This window comes from Coenobita brevimanus, chromosome 18, assembly GCF_032717465.1.
Source record: "Coenobita brevimanus isolate Jiangsu-jjx chromosome 18, ASM3271746v2, whole genome shotgun sequence".
Classification (NCBI taxonomy): Eukaryota; Metazoa; Arthropoda; class Malacostraca; order Decapoda; family Coenobitidae; genus Coenobita; species Coenobita brevimanus.
The window spans coordinates 1,171,948-1,193,765 of record NC_136971.1 but is presented as its reverse complement, the minus strand read 5'-3'; the positions used below and the strand labels follow the sequence as shown (position 1 = coordinate 1,193,765).

The following is a 21,818-nucleotide window of genomic DNA, read 5'->3' as shown; positions in this document are numbered from 1 at the left end:
AGCAAGTGTTTGTTATAAACATTGCCACTTTGCTCATTCTTGTGGGGATGTATTATTATACTTTGTATTTGCTTTTACATTCAGATGTGCCTAACCTTATGCCCTCCCTGTGATACTAAGTAATTTATCGTATTTATCAGTAACTAACATGCCTTTATTAGGGCGTTATTGCTTAAGTAGGGAATAGGTTTGGTATGGGTGCATCTGTAGTCACGCCAGGTGCCAGAGACTGATAACAAGCCTCACCTTATTCTATTTATACAATTGAGCAAATGTTTGCAGTATTGTGCATGTGAAATAGGCCAGTCCAAGTGTACTCAGCAGTAGAATTGTACATTCAAATGTCTTGTTAAGTGCTCACTGAAATGAGACATGTACACCAACTGAAGTTTAGTTCGGGAACTAGATGGTTCCACAGATAATGTCAGCTGGAGGTTTCATTTCTTAAACGCAATTTTATGATTGTTTTGTTATTGCTGTGGTGTAGCAGCAGTGATAGTTTTCTATCCAGTGGAGGGAAGCAAGCTGTGGACAATTCTTTCTGTGAAACTTTAACGTCAGTAGATCACGATGCTTATACCAACATTATTATTTTTCTCTCTAAATATATACAGTACAGTAGTTTTATTACAAATATTGCTCGTCAGAATTACAGCACATGATTGGTTCTGTAATATTTCTGAAGATCATAGTTGAACTTCTAAAATGGAAGGCAGCTAAATTACAAATTAATTATAGTTTGTCAGTGTTTGTATCACCATTTCCCAATATATCTTGACACAACCATATTAAGCTTGCATATCCTGCTCTTTGCTGTTGAACAGTTGTATTTGTGACAGTTGTGCAGTAAATTCCATTGTTTTTGTTTGTTTTCTTTTTGACCATGTGGGTAGGTGGGAAGACTGTATGTAGTGCTACTTGCAAGTAATTCTATGCCTCGTGAAGAGCCAGATGGTGTTTTGTAAGTCGGGAAACCATTTACTATGTTGGATCATGGTAACCATATAGCCAGTCCCTTGTGAGTAGGGGAGAAAAAATATTGTCTCTCTAGTCCCTGCAAGCCTGATGGTAATAACGGGAGAGGGTGTTTGGGATGAGGCTTCCCCCTTCCCCTATTCCCACCCTGGTACTAGCAATGACAGCCTCTGTCTTAGATTCTTTATCTGCCCAGGACCCAGGAAAAATAGGCAGTGTTGTTTTGCTGTGTGGAATGTGAAAGCGTGAATGATGAATTTAAGTATTACATATGTTCAAGGATGTGAAGTATGCTGTGATGGCACTGTGCTAAACCGAGATGAAATAGTGAAGTGAATGAGTGGGAGGTGAGATGTACTGTAGGATCAAGTAGCCTACAGTATGTGTACGCATGGACAGAAATATGAGAGAATGGCTCTGCTGAAAAATGATGGCCGGCAGAGAGGAATGAAAGATTATTAGTGCAGGGTATGAACTGAAAATGTATGTATGTATGCCAAGTTTGACTTTCAAGATGGCGAAAAAGACAGTAATCATATTGCATGTGCACCATATAATGATAGAGATGAGGAAGAAAAAGACAAGTTTTGGGACCAGTCAGATGGAACGACAAGACAGATGCCATTATACAGTGGTTGTAATTGGATACCTGAAGGTGTGTTCTAACACTGGCCCTATAAATGATATAATGGGTCGTTCTAGAGGGTCAGGGGAGAACACTAATGGACTGTGACTAAAGGACATTCGTTTGAAAAGGTTATGCATTAGTAATTCACATTTAAAGGACAAAACACACATGGACAAAACATGGTGTAGAAAGACTGGAGAGAAAACCCAGTACAATAGTTTACAGATTAAACTATGAGTACTGATGCTGACGAGGAGCCTATGCGTGGTGTTGGTGTGGACCCTGGGTGGAGCAGTTGTACCCTGCTGTGAGGAAGAGCCCAAGTCCCACCCTGGTGAGGCGCTGTATAATACACAGGGATGTCAGACCTCTTCACAATGTATGCATAGCTTACTGCACTACACCTGAAGGACGGCCCTACAAAAGCAGTTATTTACCTGTAGTCAAGGGGTCTGCTTAACCAGACAAACAAGGGCTAAGCAACAACAACTGTTATTAAAATAGCAATAGCGTAACTATAGCAGCACTGGGAGTTCCTCCACGAGAAACTTGAAATATGTTTCCGTCCTGGAGCTCGTCCTGCTCCTTCTCAGGTGGGATGAAATTGTACATGGGGTTATGGGTATGGAATGCATCACTCCTTAGGCAGAAAGTGCGATATGACCTCAATAACGCATCTGATCCATTCCTTGGACTGACCTCTGCGTGTGAGGAAGATGGAGTGGATATCTTGATTGTCAGGACGTGGCACACAGGTGAGGGTATATGAGTTTGCATTTTGGGCATGAAGTGGCACACTGGTGAGTGTGTATGGGGTGGCACACACCGTTCCCATAGAAGAGGGTGTGTGACGTAACATGTTGGATGTGAGGTTGTCTGTAGGAAAGTGTATGAGTGTAATTTTGCCCTTGGGGAAAAGGGTGTGGGTGACATACTGGAAAGGAGGTGACCCGCTTTCCCAGTTTGAAAGGGTCATTAAATCAGGATATACTCCTTGCTGTCAGTCCTTCCCAGACTACAATCTGCAACGGTCGGTGTTCTTGCCCCAGTAATTATAGCTTACTGTTGGTTGAGCATGCATGGATTTGAGAGAAGCCAGCTTTGATTGGTTCGGAAACTTAACTCGATTCTCCCAATCACGAGCTGGACGTACTAACAACCCTATAGCACCGGCTTCTCCGATCAATATGTGCATAATTATATACACCAAACTTTCTCCAGTTCTTGATGCGCTAACCTACCACTAACAACCGCCTTATGTGTTAAGATAGAGTTCAGTTGTTTGGACCCAGTTTTCACATCATCTTGATAGTTAATCTTGACACAAGAGAGACCAGTAAAGTGCAGTTGGCTATGAAGAAACAGTTCACGAAGCCCCACATATACCGCAAACAGGAAAGAGTGTAGATACAGTTGCTCAACTATGGGAAACGGAACGGGCATAGAGCTGGGTGAATAAGAGTGATTGTTAAGCCAATAGTTTATGGCAGTCAGGGAATAAAAACAGAAAGAGTAGCCGTAAGTGATATAAAAGTGTAGTGAAATATGCATTAGGCAAAATAAAGAACTGGTGAACCGTGCTGACGGCATTTGGTGTTTATTAAATAAGACTACAATCATTGTTGTGTGGCATGGTGAAAATGTAACTGTGGTGGGCTGTTTGATGAAATGGGGTTTCCATCCGTAGAGTTAAGCATTGAGAGAAAACGGGAAGCGTCAGGCCACTAGCTGAGGTAGGGGTAGGGATGGTTTTGTTTACACTGCGTTTACCATAAGTGAGGAGGTTTGGTAACCAATATTTACGTTGTTTTCAGTGGTTGTTTATAATTTTCAGGCATCAGTCACTGCCTTTGTTGATTCTGAAGGTAAAGTACTGCACAGAGTGACATGTTAATTTATCTTGAAGGCTGATCTGGTTTCCATGGCAACCATCCTAGGTGTTGACAGACGCTTGATCGAGTACGGGAGTAAACAGCAGATTTTAATAAGTTAGAATTTATTAAACAATTTGCGTACACTAGGGACAGACTGATAGACTTACATGAATCATAATGTTCAACATGCAATAGGCCAGTTACGGTTCTACCAGTGCTTCAAAGTTTGGCTCATTTTACACTGATGTTTTATGTTACTGATGGTTTTTAGCTAAAACTAGAATTCTGTGATACCATGCTTGTTTCCATTTATGACCTTACGATTGACATTAGGAGTAATGTTGTTTTATTTATATAAAAGGTTGTATGAGAACACTGAAAGGTCCATATTGAAAAAATATATTTCATAATGTTTTACCCAAATAATACCTGATTTCTACTTGCAGTGATGACACTTATGGAGTGTTATTAGTTTAGTCCTCGGTAAATCAATGCATATTTTTTTTTAATATGTAATTACATAGTGATGACGAAAAAAATGCATGCTTCAGTGCATTTAAGTTCCATTTTTTAACTTATTTATATGGTGACAAAGTTAGTATACAGTTCATGTGCAAATTACATTGATTTGCATATATATTTATGATTTGCCCATACATCAGTAGAAGTCTGTAGGGCATATAAACTTCTGTCTATGGTATTTTTTGTGTCAGGTGTTATAAAATGAGAATAAGCTGTCCCTTTCAAAGCTCGCAGCACTGACTGTGAATGAATAAATGGAGTAAACACTTGTGTTGGTATATAATCTGTGTTTTTCAGAGCTGAGCCACAAGCAGCCAACTATGTTTTCATCATCTTCAAATGCTCTCAATAAAGTACAGTAAGTATATGATATGTATGTATGTTTAAAAAAAGTCAAAAAATGTTTTGTAGCTATTACTGTACTGTAATTAAATTTTCTTTCATTATAATTCATCTTACCCAGGCCCTGGGTATCAGGAAGCCTGAAAAGTGACTTTAATTTGAAAATACAATAGAACCTGTCTAACTAGGACTGTTGGGGGAAGGGGAGCTTTCCAAGTTATAGCAAATAAATTTTGAATAACCTCAGAAAATGTTGTTTTCTGTGTTGAATAATGGAATTTGAAGGGATTAAATCTTGAGAAAAATGCATCGGGGGAGCATGGTCGTCCAAGTCATGTGCTGGTTATTTCATATATGATAACTTGTACTCATCAGAGCTACATTGCGTTTTTCTGCCCAGATTTTTTATCCGAGTGACATGAGGTCTAAGTTAGATTGGTTCTGCTGTACCTGGAAAATGCAGGCTTGTATGGTTGCATGCATTGTCAATGATTTGGCTTAAGAATTAAAGAAGTTTGAAGCAGTAAAAGTGTTACAGGAAGGAAAGGAAGAGAAATTGATTCATGGGAAGGCATGGTATTTACAGTATTGTATAAGGTCAGAGTACAAGCACTCGTGGATGAAGTAAAGAGAAGTCGATTGTCGATGAGTGATGAAGAGGTATGAGAAATTATTAATGCAATAACTCAAGGTGCATGCATATCATTTTAGGTCTGATAGGATCAGTTTTGTGATTACTGTATGTGGTGCGTGTAGTGGCAGATTTTTTAGTTTTACACTGTTTTTCCTTTTTACGGTAAGGCCTAAGGCATTGCCTCTGGGTAGAGGACTTTGGTTTTGGAGCATGTAGCACTTTATGATTGGATGCCCTTCCTGATGTCTACCAGTGACCCTTGGGTGGACTCAAACCTCCATCCCCTTGGTCAGAGCGCTCTAGCCCACTGAGCTGTGGCTGCAGATGTAGAAGAGAAAAATAGGCTTTGGAATCAGCTGTGTAGCACGATTGAACAGATGCCGAGGACTATGAAGTATTTGTAAGGTGATCTGAATGGAAGAATTGGTATGGGCTCTGTAGTTAAGTACAATAGCTAATGGAATGGGTTGAGTTGGTGTGCCAGCAGAAAATGGTAATGGATGCCAGCTGAAGAACATGTTCCAGGAAAGTATATTATGCATGAGATATAAGTTGTAGAGAGATACTAGTTAATGTTGAAAGAAGCATAATTATTTATGGTATGTGCTTGGTAAGAGAAAGGAGCTTGGGTGTCTTATTGGTGAAAAAATAAAGAGAGGACAATGCAGAGGGTTGTCTGTGTGTGTGGTTGTAGAATGCAAATTGAGACTGAAAAGAGTGTGGAAGAAAAGGAGAGCAGTGTTGCCAACAGTAGGTTAATTACCTTGCATACTGGGTAATTCTGCCTATAATTCAGACCTTTAGGATGGTAGGGTAATTTTACTGAAGTAGCAGGTATTGTAGGGTAATTGTGATTTTTACAAGCAAGAAATATTTTTCAGTGAAAGAAAAAAGGTAAATCCTTCCAGACGGTAAATGAAAAGGGTATTACATACAGGTATTTTAGTCACCACTTATGCTGTAAGGGACTTAGTTTAACGTGATTGTTTTGATTTGTGTGTAGTTTCATCATAATCCCTTACTGGCTTACATTAGACTCTTTCTTTGTCTGGTGCACCATCAACAAATAATGTATCTGGAAATTTTACCTCATAAATCAAAACATGCAAATACGCCATTGAAATCCATGCAATATGGCTGCTTGGTATGATGAAATCCCCAAAATTTCCCAAAGTTCCCCCATTTACCTCTTGAAAAATGTTTGGCCCCTCCTGATCATGCTTAACATTTATTGTAGCACACATATAACCACTAGGAAAATCTATCTGTCTATCTATAGCCAGTCACATAATCCCGTAAGGGGTGGCCGTTTGTCTTTGAATTAGTTGTTTTATGGGAAGGGGCACTAACCCTCCACCAACCCTTTGGACACAAAGGGAACTTGTATGGGTTGGTTATATGATTACCACCCAGCATTGTAAATGGCTTACTGGAAACCATTGGGTATAAAACAAAGGGTTAATTAGAGTGTAGAAAGTGGTAAAAAAGCGATGATCACCACACTGGGACAGAGCAATGTTTGGGTGTAGTGGAAGGGGGTGTCTGCAGATGGTGACTGATGCACCAAGAAGTAGCTGAAAAAACTATTTTGATAGGATAAAGTAATGAAAAACTTAAGGTAACTGAAAGAAGAAAAAATATATAATGAGTGGTGGCAGTGAGGTGAGAGAAATGAGAGGCAGGTAGCAAACAATGTGTGTGTGTGTATGTGTGTGTGTGTGTGTATGTTTGTGGCCAGCTAATTGAGTGTAAACAGACCATTTAACGTCACTGAAATTTAGTTGTGATGATTTATGACCATTTGTTTTAATTAAAAATTTAGTTGGAAGAGGAATAAGTACCTGTACATGTACAGCATTAGAGAGACAAGAAGAAGGCAATGAGCGATGTGTGTGGGTGTGAGTGTGGGTGTGGGCGGGGATGGGAGCAGGGGTAGTTGATCAAGTGTTAGCAGACAACTTCAAGTCATATCGTTAAATTCATTTATAAAGGATCCAGCATGCTTCCACGCATCGGCCTTGGTCTTCTAATGGCAGCTCTTCACGCTGCTCAGTCTCTGGCAGCCTCCCTACCACATAAATTGAGGGTCTGCTGTATGATTTAATCTCAAGATAACTACCAGGGGTATGCGAGGCATGGAAACTGAGGAAACAAAATAAGTAATCAAGAGTAAAATGAATAAAGTACTAATATGTAATGAAATATACTTGAGAATGATTACACCCTGTTTTTAACTCAGTGGTGGACATAATGGCTGTATCCCAGAGGAATTATAAAAAATTCAAAATACTATATGAAAAGATGACCATGAAAGTTTACTAAGAAGAGCAAGCTAGTTGAGGTGGAGGACCCATTTATAAGCTGTTTAGTTCAGTGGAAATTGGTTTGCACTTTGATAGCCACATTAATTACATTATGCAGTGTTGTTGTATTTATGAAATGGAGGAGTAAAATACCATTTACATTGTTTTCCAAATTATCTTGACACTGTGTTACTGCTTGTTAATGGTCCAGCACAGTGGCTATAGCATTGTTACTCAGTACTATACTGACATGCTTTAATTTTTTTTTTCTTTTTTTTTTCTTTTTTTTTTTCAGTTCCAATCAAAGCAAATTCATCCAGGACAGAATATCTGGTGTAGAGAAGCATTTTGGGGAGATATGTATGGCTTTAGGAGCATATACGAGGAAAGCTGCCAAGTAAGTTTACCATATACTGTATTACTATACTGATCAGAACTGAATAAAGAAAAGTTTTGGTATGAAGGATATCAGCATTCATGCCCTAGTGTACATATTTTCATGAATTACTGTACTTTGTTGTACACCTTTAACCACTGTGGTGTGTAGTTTTCATAGCAATATATATAATGTGTTGTGTGTGAAATCATATTCGTTTTGTTTCCTTTAGTTTTCAAAGGCTCCAACATGCTTGTATGCATCAGCCTTGGTCACCTAATGGAGGCTCTCCATGCTGCTCGATCTCTGGCAGCCTTCATATTCAGTCCCCTATCCCTGAGGTCACAATCAATGACCTTGTCCCAGGTCTTTCTCGTTCTGCCTTTCACAACCCTACCCCTAATGTTAACACTTCTTATTTTCTGCACCCAACTGTCCTCCCCCATCCTCTCCACATGCCCAAACCATCTCAGTCTACCTTTCCTCATCACAACACCAGTAGTCTCCAATACCATCCTACCCCTTAACTCCACCATCATAAACCTAGCCCCCCCAGGCCTCATGTGCAAGGATGCACTGGACGTCCACCTAATCAGTGTCATTTTTGTACGTTTGAGCCTGCAAATATCCTCTTCCTTTACTACCCAGGTCTTACTATCATACAGTATTACACTCCTAATACATGCTGCATACAAAGATCCTCTAGCATGGAGGGAGAGCCCTCTCATTGTCAGGAGAGCTGCAGCTCCTTGGACTTCTTCCAACCACTCCTCACTCTAACCACAGAGCTAGCTCCAGCCCCACTTCCAGCACATGACACGTCTCCCAAATAACAAAACTCTTCCACAAACTCACCAGCAAGATCAATCTCTTCACACGTGATAATCTTCAGTGCTCTCCCCGACACACTGCACACATGAAATCAGCATTATCTCACAGTCTACCTCTAATACCACTATATCTTATATGCATCCACTCATCACAAACACCACACAAGATGGATTACTTCCCTTGCCCCTGTGGCAAACTGCACATGGCCACTCTCCCTCTTCTTTGACAGTACTGCCACCAGCCCTAGATACCATCACCTTTGTTTTGTCTGCATTTTCTCTCAAGCCCTTTTGTCCCATACTATCTCTCCATATCCTAAATCTTTCCTCCACCTCCCTTTCAATCTCTGTAGTCAACGCCAAATCATCGGCATACAACATCTCCCACGAGTGTCCATTTCTGAAGTCACGTGAGAGGGCTTCAGTTACCATGATAGACAACAAGGGGCTCAAGACTGACCTCTAATACACACCAAAATTCACAGAAAACTCATCACTCAAATCTCCATTCACTCTTACTTGGGTGCAAGCACCCACATAAAAAGCCATAACCACCTTAACCAGGCACTCCTCGATCCCAAGCTTCCTCATTGCCCACTTCACTATCTCCTTAGGGACACTGTCTAAGCCTTCTCCAAATGAACAAAAACAAAGTCCAGATCTCTTTTCATTCTAATCAATTTTTCCTAAAGCTGTCAAACAATGCTTATGACATTGGTGGTCCCTTTGCCTGGCATAAACCCAAACTGCATCTCATTGTTCGCTCTTTCTCTAATCATACCTTCTAGAGCTGTCTCCATTACCTTCATCATCTGGTCTGAAAGCTTTATGCCTTTTATACCTCAGTAATTTCTTTCCAGGGCATGACCCTTCCCCTTGTACACATTTACAGTCACACTCTTCAGCTAATTGTCTTTGACAATACACTCATATATAATTGTATTTATCAGGTCAGTAACTAATCCCACTCCTGTATCTACTGAGGCCTTCAATATTTCAACAGTCGACTCAGACACACCTGCTGCCTTTCCCACCTGCATCCTGCCTATTGTCCTGCTCACAGTAGTAGCATCAATCAAAGGCAAAGGCCAAACACTGGATCTGCTAGCTCCGAACCTTCCCTGTTTCACTCAAACTCCTCATTCAACAGCTGGTTATAATGCTCTCTCCAGGTGTCAATAATATCCGCACTGTAAACCACTACTTTTCCTTCATCATTCTTCACAAACTGCTCACCTATGATATCCCTGTTTTGTGGGAAAAAAATATTGAAGGACATTACAGTATAGTGAGGAAGGCATTTACAAACACCTTTCCTCTACTGCACATACTGTACTAATATGCTTTTCCACTTGTCAGACTTCGTGACAAGGGTGATAGTTTATCCAAGGCCCTGCAAGATTATGGAGAGGCAGAAGGACTCAATAAGAGTTTACGCTCAGCAATTTGTGAGACTGCTGACACCCTTGCTGCAATACAGGACTATAGGTATGATGAGAAGTTCACACATGTTCACAGTAGCAGGTTTATGTCTAACCTGACAGTGATTCTTATTCTCTTCTAGCTCGATTGTTGGGCAAGTGTATGTAGATGTGGGATGTCTTTTTTTTTTTTATGCAGAGAAGAAGGAAATAAAGGCTAGAGGCCTGCAAAGCTGTTCCCTTCATGAAAAAGAAAAAGAAAAAAGAGATAGAGAGAGAGCCAAATTCGAGATCTGTTCATTTTGAGATATCTGGACACATTGCATTTAAAGACTGGAGGTCATAAGCAGAAAAAAATACAGACTGAGGAAGGTTCTTCTAGCATTGACCTATTGCATACATTAATGACTAAGAATACCAGTTAACTCTTGCATTACAGAGGAGACGGAGGAAAGATTTAGGAAGTGGAGAGGTGGTATGGGGCACAAGGGCTTAAGAGTAATTGCAGATAAAACAAAAGTGATGATATCTGAGGCTGGGGGTGGTACTGTCAAAGGAGAGGGAGAGTGGCTATGTGCAATTTGTTACAAGGGCGTGGAAAGTAATTTCATCTTGTGCAGTGTTTGTGATAGGTGGGTGCATAAGATATGTAGTGGTATTAGAGGTAGACTGCAAGATAATGCTGATTTCAAGTGTGCATGTGTCGGCAAGAGCATGTCGACATTGCCAGGCATGAAAGGATTGAACTTACTGGTGAGTCTCTTGAGTTTGTGGAAGAGTTTTGTTATTTGGGAGACATGTTATGTTCTGGAGGTGGGGCAGGAGCTAGCTCTGTGGCTAGAGTGAGGAGTGGTTGGAAGAAGTTCAGGGAGCTGTTGCCTCTCCTTACACTGAGAGGGCTCTTCCTCCATGCTAGGGAATCTTTTTATGTGGCATGTGTTAGGAGTGTAGTGCTATGTGGTAGTGAGACCTGGGCGGTAAAGGAAGAGGATATTCGCAGACTCAGACGTACAGAAATGGGAATGATTAGGTGGATGTGCAGTGCGTCCATGAGTGCAAGGCCTGGAGGGGCTAGGTTTGCAATGGAAGAGTTGAGAGGCAGGATAGGACTGGAGTATATTGGGGTTGTGATGAGGAGAGGTAGATTGGGATGGTTTGGACATCTGGAAAGGATGGGGGATGATAATTTGGTGTAGAAAGTGAAAAGTGTTAATGTTGGGTGTAAAGTAGTGAGAGGTAGGCCGAAAAAAACCTGGGATGAGGTCACCGCTGTGATACTGAACTTGTACATTTCACTCCATCCAACTGCCAGGAATATGCCTGAAAATACCTTAATTTTTACTTGAAAACTTGAGGCTAGACTTGCTTTTTCCTGTTCAAGCTTGTCTTACTTTGCTAGAAGGAGGCAAATTTGGTAGCCACAAAATTATCAGTGTATCAAAGCCATGAATTTTAAGGGATGACTACACTTTAACTTGTGATGCATAAGTTATCTGTATACTCTCTCTGTATTGTAGCATTTCCTGCTTTCTTCAGAGATGTAGCAGTGGGGCAGCTGGAAAAGAGGGTTATTGGAGAATTAGGGGTGTATGGAACTGTGTGTCAAGCAGCTCGGGAAGAAATAAGACGCAGTTTTCAGATCCGTCGCCAGGAAATTTCACATCAGCGTTCCCTTGAGAAGGCTCGCAGTCGTAACCCACACAACAGACAGCAGATTGTAAGTTTAAAGGATATATTGTTTTCTTTTGGCAGTTTCAGAAATATTTTTATTGAGCTGTTTATGAGAAGTACAGTATTCATAAAACCTGGCTGGGTGGATTTGTATTAGTGGATTGGAAAATGTGTTGTGGTTGTATCCCTAAGCAGTGGTAAAGGTGATAAGAGATTCTCATAGATGAGGAGTGCTTGTTTTGTAAGAGATGCTGATGAAAAAATTGTGATAGAGGAGATAGGTAAAACCAAAAATCTTGCAGACAAAACTAGGTCATAGGCCGGTCATTGTATCCAAGTTTGGTCAGAATCGGGTAATTCTGAAGGGTAGAAGTGCCTGCCTCAGTTAAACAAGAAAGAATACAAGAAAGAAAGAAAATGCAATTAACAGTAAGGGCAGTATAGAGGTTGCCGGCAACACAACTTTTATGGGTCACATCAGCCTACATTAAAAATATAATAGAGCCACCCATTCCATCCATCATCCTGTCCAGTAATGCCATATCAGGAGCACAGGCCCCTGAGGTTAGACTACTCAAGACCAGTTACTGAAAGCAAGAGTGGCCAGTTGCTCACCTCTGAGCAGCATTATGGGAGCAATAAGCTGCAACCATTCTATAGAAATGCGCCTGTATAGGCAGCACCCAGTTTGAGCACCATAACTCACTATACCACCAGGCATCTAAATATTGTTTAAGGACAATGAGGCTAATGCACTAGATCAATATGCAGTATGAGGGTCCACCCTTGATCTCCTTGTGTACAACAGAGAACTGTCCCATAAAGGGGACAGAATATTAGAGCTACTGTAAGCAAAAGTATTCACACTGCAATTCACGTGCCTTTTTTCAAAGGCCAGTAATTTTATTATTGCTATTTTTGTCATAGTTGTACCTTATATAAAGAAGAGGATGACAGCACAGTATGGATTATATCAGCTGACATAAAAAGCAAAATAGACAGCAGAGAACTGCATAAGTGAGGAAAAGGTATAGAGTGTCGTGGTTGTGCAAAGCATGACCACGCGAGCCAAGAATGTGCAGATTGCAGTAAGTAATTATTTTGTTTGAAAGGTGTGTAAGGAGTTAGGGATTGTTAGGAGTGTAATGCTGTATGGCAGTGAGACCTGAGCAGTAAAGGAAGAGGATATTCATTAGCTCAAACATACAGAAATGACAGTGATTAGGTGGAAGTGTACTGTATCCATATATGCATGGCCTGGGGAGGCATGGATTGCAATTGAAGAGCTGAGAGGAAGAATGGTACTGGAATGTATTGGTGTTGTGATGTGAAGGGGTAGATTGAGATGGTCTGGGCTTGTTACAAGGATGGAGGATGACAGTTGGGTGCAGAAGATGAGAGGTGTGAATATCAAGGTTAGGGTTGCAAGAGATAATACCAAAAAAGACCTGGGATGAGATCATAGAGTGTGACCTCTGGGACCTGGGACTGAGAAGGGAGGCCGCCAAATAACAGGCAGCATTGAGAGCCACCATTAGGTGACCAAGGTCAATGCATGCAAGCATGTTGGAGCCTTTATAAATGTTATGATATGATACAAAAGGGTAGATACAATATTGAATATTGAATTATTAAGGTATAAGGTTTTTCACCCTCCATTACTTTTACCTAAGCTCTAGACAGGTATTGGACTCTTTGGGGATGTCTGTACCTTTGTCAAGGAAAGATATTGGGATGATGATGATGTTTTTATGTATACTGTAGTTCTAGTTTGGTCTTATTTATGTATATGTTTGGGGCATCTGCCACAGATCCTGGCAGAGACACAGCTGCAGAAGTCATCACAGGAGGCCCAAAGAGCCTGTGATAATCTAGAACAACAGATGGATGCCTTTGAGCAGAGAAAGGTGGCTGATCTTAAGAGAATTATTACAGAATTTGTCCAGGTTAGTGGGATGTAATATTGACATCAATAAACACCTTGCTTACAGTAATCCATAATTTTATATGCACAGGCAGTAGCCTACTTAAGAACTTAATTGGTTCTTGAAGATTGTTTGTTACCCATTTTATCTGTAAGTCCAACTGTAGCTAAGTAAATATAATGAAATGATAAACACACCCTAGTCAGTCTTACCATTGTTTTGGTACAGGTATCGATGTTGTTGTATCTTCTTTACCTTCTTGTTAAGTGAAGATGAAGGGGAGCTGCAAGGCCTGGTGTATGAGTTTGGGAGAGTATGTAAGAAATGGAATCTAAAGGTGAATGTAGGGAAGAGTAAAGTTATGGACATTGAGAGAGGTGAAGTCAGTGAATGTACAGTGAGGTTGGATGAGGAGGAAATAGAAAATGTGAGTGCGTTTAAGTACGTGGGTAGTGTGATGAGTAAGGATGGAAGTTTAGAGGGTGAAGTGCATGAAAAGGGTAAAACAAGGAAGAAAGGTTGCAGGTTCCTTGAAATCAGTGATAAGAAACAGGGAAGTGAGCATGGAAGTGAAAAAGTAACTACATGATAGTATTGTGATACCAACTCTAATGTATGGAAGTGAAGCTTGGACCTTGTTGGAGGGACAGAAGTCAAAAGTCAGAGCTGTGGAAAGGAGTTATTTGAGAGGAGCATGTGGAGTCACATGGAGAGACAGATTGACAAATGAGGAAGTGAAGGATCATTGTGGTGTGGATGTGGATGTGACAGGAAGCATTAGGAAAAACACATTTAGGTGGTTTGGCCATGTGGAGAGGATGGAGAGTGAGAGACTAATGAGGAGAGTGTATGTGAGTGAGGTGGAGGGGGGGAGAGGGGGGGGAGGTCAAAGTTGAGATGGAGGGATTGGGTGGAGATGGAGAGAGGGGGGTGTTAGCTGGGAGCAGGGCAGTGAAATGGTGGGGGACAGGGCGACATGGAGGCTATTTATTTATGGCCACCCCTTACGGGATTAAGGCATCTGGCAATAGGTAGATAGGTCGACCTTCTTTAAGATCATGTATTCTGCTGTGTGTTGTAAGTTCTCTATCTGTCACTAAATCCAAAGCAACTGAAATAGAGAACATTAATGTTGATAGTTTTGCTAGGCTGTCATTTATGAGATATTTTGACAGTTGGGAACTGATAATAAGTAAGGTAAACAGTAGAGTTCATTGTGAATGTGTAGTTAAGTGAATGTGTGTAGTCTGGTAAATGTGTACAGTAGCTGAATGTGAATGTGTAGCTGAAAAGAGCTGTTATTTCATCCTTTTCAGACAGAGCTGGCCTTCCATGCTAAGGCTGTGGAGTTCTACACCAAGGCTTTTAATCAGATGTCCAGTGTGGATGTGGATGAGGACCTTGAGGTAAGAGGAATTTATTTTAAAAGAAAGAGGGAGGATGAAGGATTAGAGAGAAACTTAGAGACATAGAGAGAATAATTAAGTTACGGTATTTTAATTTCAAGAAAGTTGGTCTTGGATATGGAGGAGGTAAAATGACAGTGTGTTAGAGGGAGGAAGGAGACAAATTTGTATTAGGGAGGAAAACTAAGATATAGTGAATGAAGAATTAGATGTAATAGTAGTAATATTAGTAGTAGGAGGAGGAGGATTGATTGGTTGATCACATCAGAAATATCACGGCAGTGTAACAACAGAGGTCACTGCCGTCATACAACAGAAGTAAAAGCAGAACAAGAATAACTAAAATATATAAATGTCTGTATAATAATCTGCCATTGTCTGTCAGTATATAGGAGTTTATCCAGCTACTCCAGGAGTGGTTGGAAGAAGTTCAGGAAACTATTGCCTCTCGTGACATTGAGAGAGCTCTCTCTATGTGCAGATGACATTGTCCTAATCTCAGAAACAGCAGAGGCATTGCAAGAAATGTTAAATGACCTGAACAGAGAAAGTTTGAAAGTAGGACTGAAGATGAACCGGAGTAAATCTAAAGTAATGTTTAATCCACAAACACCAAAGAGCATCATCAGAATAAGCGATGAAATTCTTGAAGAAGTTGAGGAGTACAACTACTTGGGACAAATTCTAAAATTAACGAAAGATCATGAGAGCGAAATAAAAAGACGCATTACAATTGGATGGAAAGCTTTTGGTAAACATAGAGACATTATGAAAAGTAGCTTGCCAGTTTGTGTGAAACGAAAAGTATATAACGAATGTATAATTACAGCTATGACGTATGGTTGTGAGACCTGGAAACTGACAAAATCAATGGAAAATAAATTAATCCGTTCACAGAGGACAATGGAAAGGTCAATGTTGGGAATATCTTTAAGAGACAGGAAAAGATCAACATGGGTGAGAGAGCCGACTAAAGTCAAAGATATAATAGAAGTTATAAAAGAACAGAAATGGAGGTGGGCAGGCCATATAGCAAGAATAAGGGATAACCGATGGAGCAAGAGGCTGACTGACTGGACACCAAGAGATTGTAAGTGTAGCAGAAAAAGGCCAGACAGGAGATGGAGAGATGAGATAGAGAAATTTGCAGGGAAAACGTGGCAAAGATTGGCTTAGTCAAGGAATTTGTGGAAAAGGTTGGGGGAGGCCTTTGTTCAGCAGTGGACTAGTTATGGCTGATGATGATGATATATATGAAGGATACCATTTACTACATTGGGTGTTAACCATATAGCCAGATGGTTACTTGGTAGATTAGTGTGGTAAAGCACTCCAAGTGGATGATGTAATACAGCAATCCATCATGTTTGGTATCCAAGGGATGGTAGGAGTTTACTGTTCACATGATGCCACTCATCTTCATTGCCAAGACTGTGTAGCCTAGCCCTGGGCCCCTACACTCCTGATGATGCAAAAAAGGATTGGAGAATTGATAAATTGATTGGTACATTTTTTTATCATAGATAAATAGATAGAATAATACATTTCTGTATCATATCTGTGAACTGCAACTAATACCCAGTCTTTTATATCTCTGCAATTCCAGGGCTTCAGGAGTGCAAGGAACGTCTTTGATATGGTAATTGTAAAACTATTTCAAAACCTTACTGGCAAAACCTAGTACTGTTAAATGCCCACCCTAGATCAGATATGGGGCTGAGATCTGACCTTGACCTCAAGACCACATGTTAATGGTTTCATTCATTGCCCTATATCACTTTTCTGTCTCTTCTTCCTGTCTCTTAACTTTCTGTTGTATTTACTTAGTTTTATTTTTCTAGTTGTAGCATTCAGGATATGAGCTAAGCTTGTCTCCATATCTGCTTTTATGTAGTCAATATTTCAGCACACAAATGTTCTTTGCTTGAATATTGTATGATAGTGAGACTTGATATTGTAGGCTCAGACATACAGAAATGAAAATGATCAGGTGGATGTGTAATGCATTCATGAATGACAGGCCTGTGAATGAAAAGTTGAGAGGAAAGATGGGACATGAATGTATTACGAGATAATTTGGGCATGTGGAGAGGTTGGAAGATGATAACTGGGTATGAAGGATGAGAGATATGAACGTTGTTAGAGGCAAGCCAAAAAATACCTGGGATGAGGTCATACAGCAGTGTGAATAGAATTTTCCCAAAGTGTGGACATAAAATTGTATAATTATTCTTCCTAAGGCTTCAAGATCATCCCTTGGAAACACCTCAGCCTTGGCTTTGAGGCCTTTTGAAAAAGGTCAACATCAGTCTCATTGCGTATGGCACAGCCTCAGCCCCCTGTCTGCCAAAGATACCATGCATTATTTAGATTTTTGTAGTTTCATTGCATGTTTCTTCTGCATATTCATTATTTATATAATTTACTCTTCTTTGGTCCAGTACACACTTTGCTACTCCTGATTGTTTCTTGTTTTCCCCTAAGGTTTGAAGTTGTTTCATATAGTGCCATCAGGAGTACAGGAGGTTCTTATTTACCATGTAGGTTTATAGAGTGTTTTCCATTAGCACTGGAGGTGAATTTGTGATACTTGCTCTGTAAACATTGATAGGAACAGCTTTTACAAGGAGACTGTGTGATGTCACTTTTTGCCCAAGTTGAGCGTAATGCCACTTCAACTGAGTGTACTGAATATCATAATACCGTACATTGCACTAAATTTAGGCTGCAGCTGTGTTATTGCATCCTGTTATGCATAAACAAACTCCTTTGACAAGAAGTGAATAATAAAAAGTAATCTGTGATGAGAGCTGTAACTTAGGAAATGTAGGTGCAGTGATGTTGTGAGGTGTGGGATGGTTGCCTGGGTAGAATGCCAATTCCTCACACTTGTGAGGCTAAGACTGTTAGTTTTCCATGATCCCCACAGTCCATGTTTAGTAGGATTGTACTAAACAGTTTACATACCCTGTGCTCCTCTTAAGTATTCTCTTTGTGTACCCCATGCTTCCCTTAATCATTTTTTTTTATGCACCCCATGCTCCCCTCATACACTCTTTACAGATACTATAAACTGTACTCGAAAAATAATTCTGTGTACACTTCATGCTTACACTGCCATACTTCATACATACATGGTGTGCTGATATTGTTTATATATGAATGTGTTGATATCCACAGGTGAACAGAACAGTTTTGCTTACTTAAATAATTGTCCTACAAATGTGTGAGTCAGCATTTCTGTTGACTTGATAGCATTTAATTTGTGGATGTTACAGATGTTAGGTTCCAAAGCTTGAGGGCTGTTTAATGGCAGTATGTTCTTTGCATTCTTGTATAAATCCCAGTGAACCCACTGAACCATCAGTCTGTCTTGCACTCAGTTGTTAGCCCTGCAAATTTATTGCCATCCTTTATTTTTGTAGGAGTTTCGAAATGCTGTAAAGACTGATGGAGGCTTAGGAAGAGAGGACATGGTTGGTTCTGGAGCAGGTTCTTCACTCTCTCCTGTCATCACCACTGCCAGGGATAGAAAAAGAGAAGGACAAAGAAAGGTGAGTGAAGATGAGAGACTTTATAGAATAAGAGAAAAATTGCTGGATTAAAAGAAGAGGAAGTTTTTTTTTAATGAGTCACATCATCATTATCATCATTGTTATTGCATCATCATTGTCATCATTATATTCAGACCTCCTTTTCCACTGCAAGGTGGGGTGAAGTAGGGCCTAGAGTCAGAAAAAAAAATAAACCAGAATAAGATATGAACCAAAGTTTTTCCAGTGAAATGGACCCACTCTCCTGCACCTGCCATTCAAGTTCCTGGAATCCGAGTTCCACCTGATAGATAAAATAACATTCTGCACACTCACCTATCCATTGGAGCCAATCTAATGACTGTCAAGATAAAATGGGTGTGAAACGTAGGTCATACACTCTACACAAAATGCATCCAGCTAGCTTGATTGCATGTCAGTTCCCTAGCCTCATTATCTCTTTTACCTCTCTCTCACACACCCATTTACCATACACCCTCAATATAACAAACTAATTTGTACCAGACCCTTGATGTCAAAGCCAAACACCATGCTGTTTGGTAATTTTCCCAGCATCGTGGCTTTTACCGAATAAAGTTCATTAAATATTGAGCATCGTTCAGCCGTACAGTCATACACAATAGCATACAGCTAGGTCTAAATGGCTCCTTTTCTCAATAATTGCTCTATTTATGGCTCCTTTTACGATGCTGGTCACCCAGAGACTAATGCAATGTTCTGCAGGATGTGGAGGAGCACGTGTGTGCTCTTACCTGAAAATATTGTTCTTACCTAATTGTACTGTATCTTTACAGGAATGAGTCAAGCTCATACTTTCCCATGTTTTAAACCATTCTTATCATACACATCCTTAAATGTATGGATAGTTTTGGCACACACTGTTTCGTTTGGTAGTGTATTCCACTTGTCAGTTGCCCTATATGGGATGGGAAACTGAATTTTCTTACACCTTTATCACCTCTCTTTTTATGCAGTTATTTTGCAGTGTCCTCTTGCTGATGCCTCCTCATAGGTTATATATTCATTTACATCTATTTTCTCTTTCCCTGTGATGCATTTATGTAGCATAATGATGTCTTCTCTTCTCCTGTCTTGTAATGTTGGTAGGTATAATTTTTCTAGTCTTTCATCATAGCTCAAATCCCTTAAGGTCAGTGCTCATCTTGTAGCGTCCCTTTGCAATTTTCAATCTTATCTAGTCTGTGTGTTTTTTTAGATGTGGATTCTAGGCGACTGATGCATACTCCAGGGTTGGTCTAATGAGTGATCAGTTGTCTTGCTCAGCATATCTTCCTTTATATATGTGAATACAATTCTCATATTAGCAAGCAGTGTATACATGTTCCGTACTGTCTCACTGATGTGGTCAGCCGGTGATAATCTTTTATTTATTATCACTCCTAGGTCCTTCACTTTTTCTGATGAGTGTAGGGTTGAACTTCTTAGTTTATAATCCCAGTTTGGTCTTTTTCCATTTTTGCCAGACTTGATTACATGGCAGTTGTCCACAGTGAATCCATTTGCCATCTATTGCTGCAGTCATGAAGCTTGTTTAATTCTTCTTGAAGCTCTCTACAAGATTCTGTGTTTGTAACTTTCTTTTGTATTTTTGCATCATCAGCAAACATATTTAGATAACTACCATTTCCAGAGTTGCTGTTAGTGTCATGTATATATACTAAAAACATAATTGGTGCCAGCACTGAGCCCTATGGAATTCCAATAGTCATTCTCTCCATGATGAGTAATATTCCCTTTTTCTAAGAAAATCCTGCAACCAACAGTACAGATTACCTTGGATTCCTCCTTGATGGTACAATTTCCATAAAAATCTTTGTTGTGGTATTCTGTTAAATACCTTCATGAAATCCAAATAGATACAGTCTACCCGTCCTTCTCTTTTCTGTAGTGTTGCTGCAACTCTATCATAGTAGCTTAGTAGATTAGTAACACATGATTTTCCCCATTTTAAAACCGAACTGACTCTGTGTGATCACATTGCATTTTTCCTGATGGTGGGGATATTGTATCAGCATCTTCGGTAGTTACCACTGCTTTTGCTGAACAGTTTTTTGTTTTTTATCAGGTACTTTGTAAAATCAGTTTGTTTTTATCTGATGGAACTGTCACTCCAACAGCGTGGTTGTGGTATCATGAAATTCAGTGAACCACAGCTATGAGGCAGAAATGAGCCTCAAATCAACCCCTTAATCTAATTATACTTGGTCATCGGCTGAGCTGAATTGAGTTAGGGAGCTTCATTAGGTTAAACAAATGCACTGAAGTTTTACGTAACTCCTATAGCTTCGCTCTTCAGTTAGTTTTATTTATTGTAAATTGACCTTTTGTTCATTCCTTCTTTCCAGCGGAACCTGAAGCAATCTGTACAGGTAGAGAAATTGGAAGTTGAAGACTACGAAGAAATTAATTCAGGTAGAAGCACTTCAAGTGATGAAGACTAAATGCAGAAATAATCACAGTGGCAAGAATGATGCAAAAGTAACTGAAACTGAAACATAATATGAATGATAATGATAAATGGGGTGAGGATGGTAATGAATAGTTAAGGCTAGAGTATATCAGATCTGATGTATGCATATGATGCTGTGTTGCTTGCTAATATTAAACACGAACACTGCAGACCAGTGTAGAGTTTTGTGAATGACTGTGAGTGTTGTGTTTTGAAAGCAAATGTAACCTATAAAGTGATGGTTGTTGAGAGAGAAAATAACTGTCATGTGATGTGATGGTGAATGGAGAGACAGTTGTGAGGGAGTGTAAGACATGAAACAGAGATAAATATGCATATGAAGTGGAAAGTAGAGTAGCACAGGGAAGGAACTGCCTGAAGCTATGAATGCCTTGATACTAAATGGAATTGTGAATGTAAAGACTTCAAGAGGATTGCTTGATGATATGTTAGTGCATGCATGAATTGATATGTATGGGTGTGAGATTTTTGTGTGACATAAGAAGAGATACAAAAATGAGAGTAGTGGAAATGTGACCATAGAGGAATGTTTGACTGTATGTTAGAGTGAACAGGATAAGAAATATAAGTAATGTAATTTGATAAAGATACTGTATAGAGTAAGGAAGTATGTTGACAGTTGGGCTGAAGTGTCCTTAGATTTTATGGGCATTTGGAGAAAATAAATATAAATAAGTTGGTGAAAAGGGTATTTATAACTAAGTTTAAAGGTTCGAAGAGGTAGGGTAGGCCAAGAAGAATGTGGATGGGTATGGTACCTACTTATCACAGACAATGCACAGGATGAAGTTACTTCCCACACTCTAGGTAAGTGGGTTAAATGTAATAAACTACAGTTAAATGTAACCAAAACTAATTATATTTTC

The 21,818-nt window shown here is 39.8% G+C and overlaps 1 protein-coding gene across 1 annotated transcript; it reads left to right on the top strand.

Annotated features, from left to right (window-relative positions):
- Window positions 1-4,302: 4,302 nt before the first annotated feature.
- On the top strand, window positions 4,303-20,923 carry Fam92 (CBY1 interacting BAR domain containing protein Fam92). Its single transcript, XM_080265970.1, has 9 exons — window positions 4,303-4,357; window positions 7,574-7,675; window positions 9,844-9,972; window positions 11,442-11,622; window positions 13,388-13,522; window positions 14,818-14,907; window positions 16,514-16,546; window positions 18,333-18,461; window positions 20,828-20,923. Exons 1-9 carry the CDS (start codon window positions 4,320-4,322, stop codon window positions 20,921-20,923), a joined length of 933 nt encoding a protein of 310 aa, XP_080122096.1. The 5' UTR covers window positions 4,303-4,319.
- The last annotated feature ends 895 nt before the right edge of the window (window positions 20,924-21,818 follow it).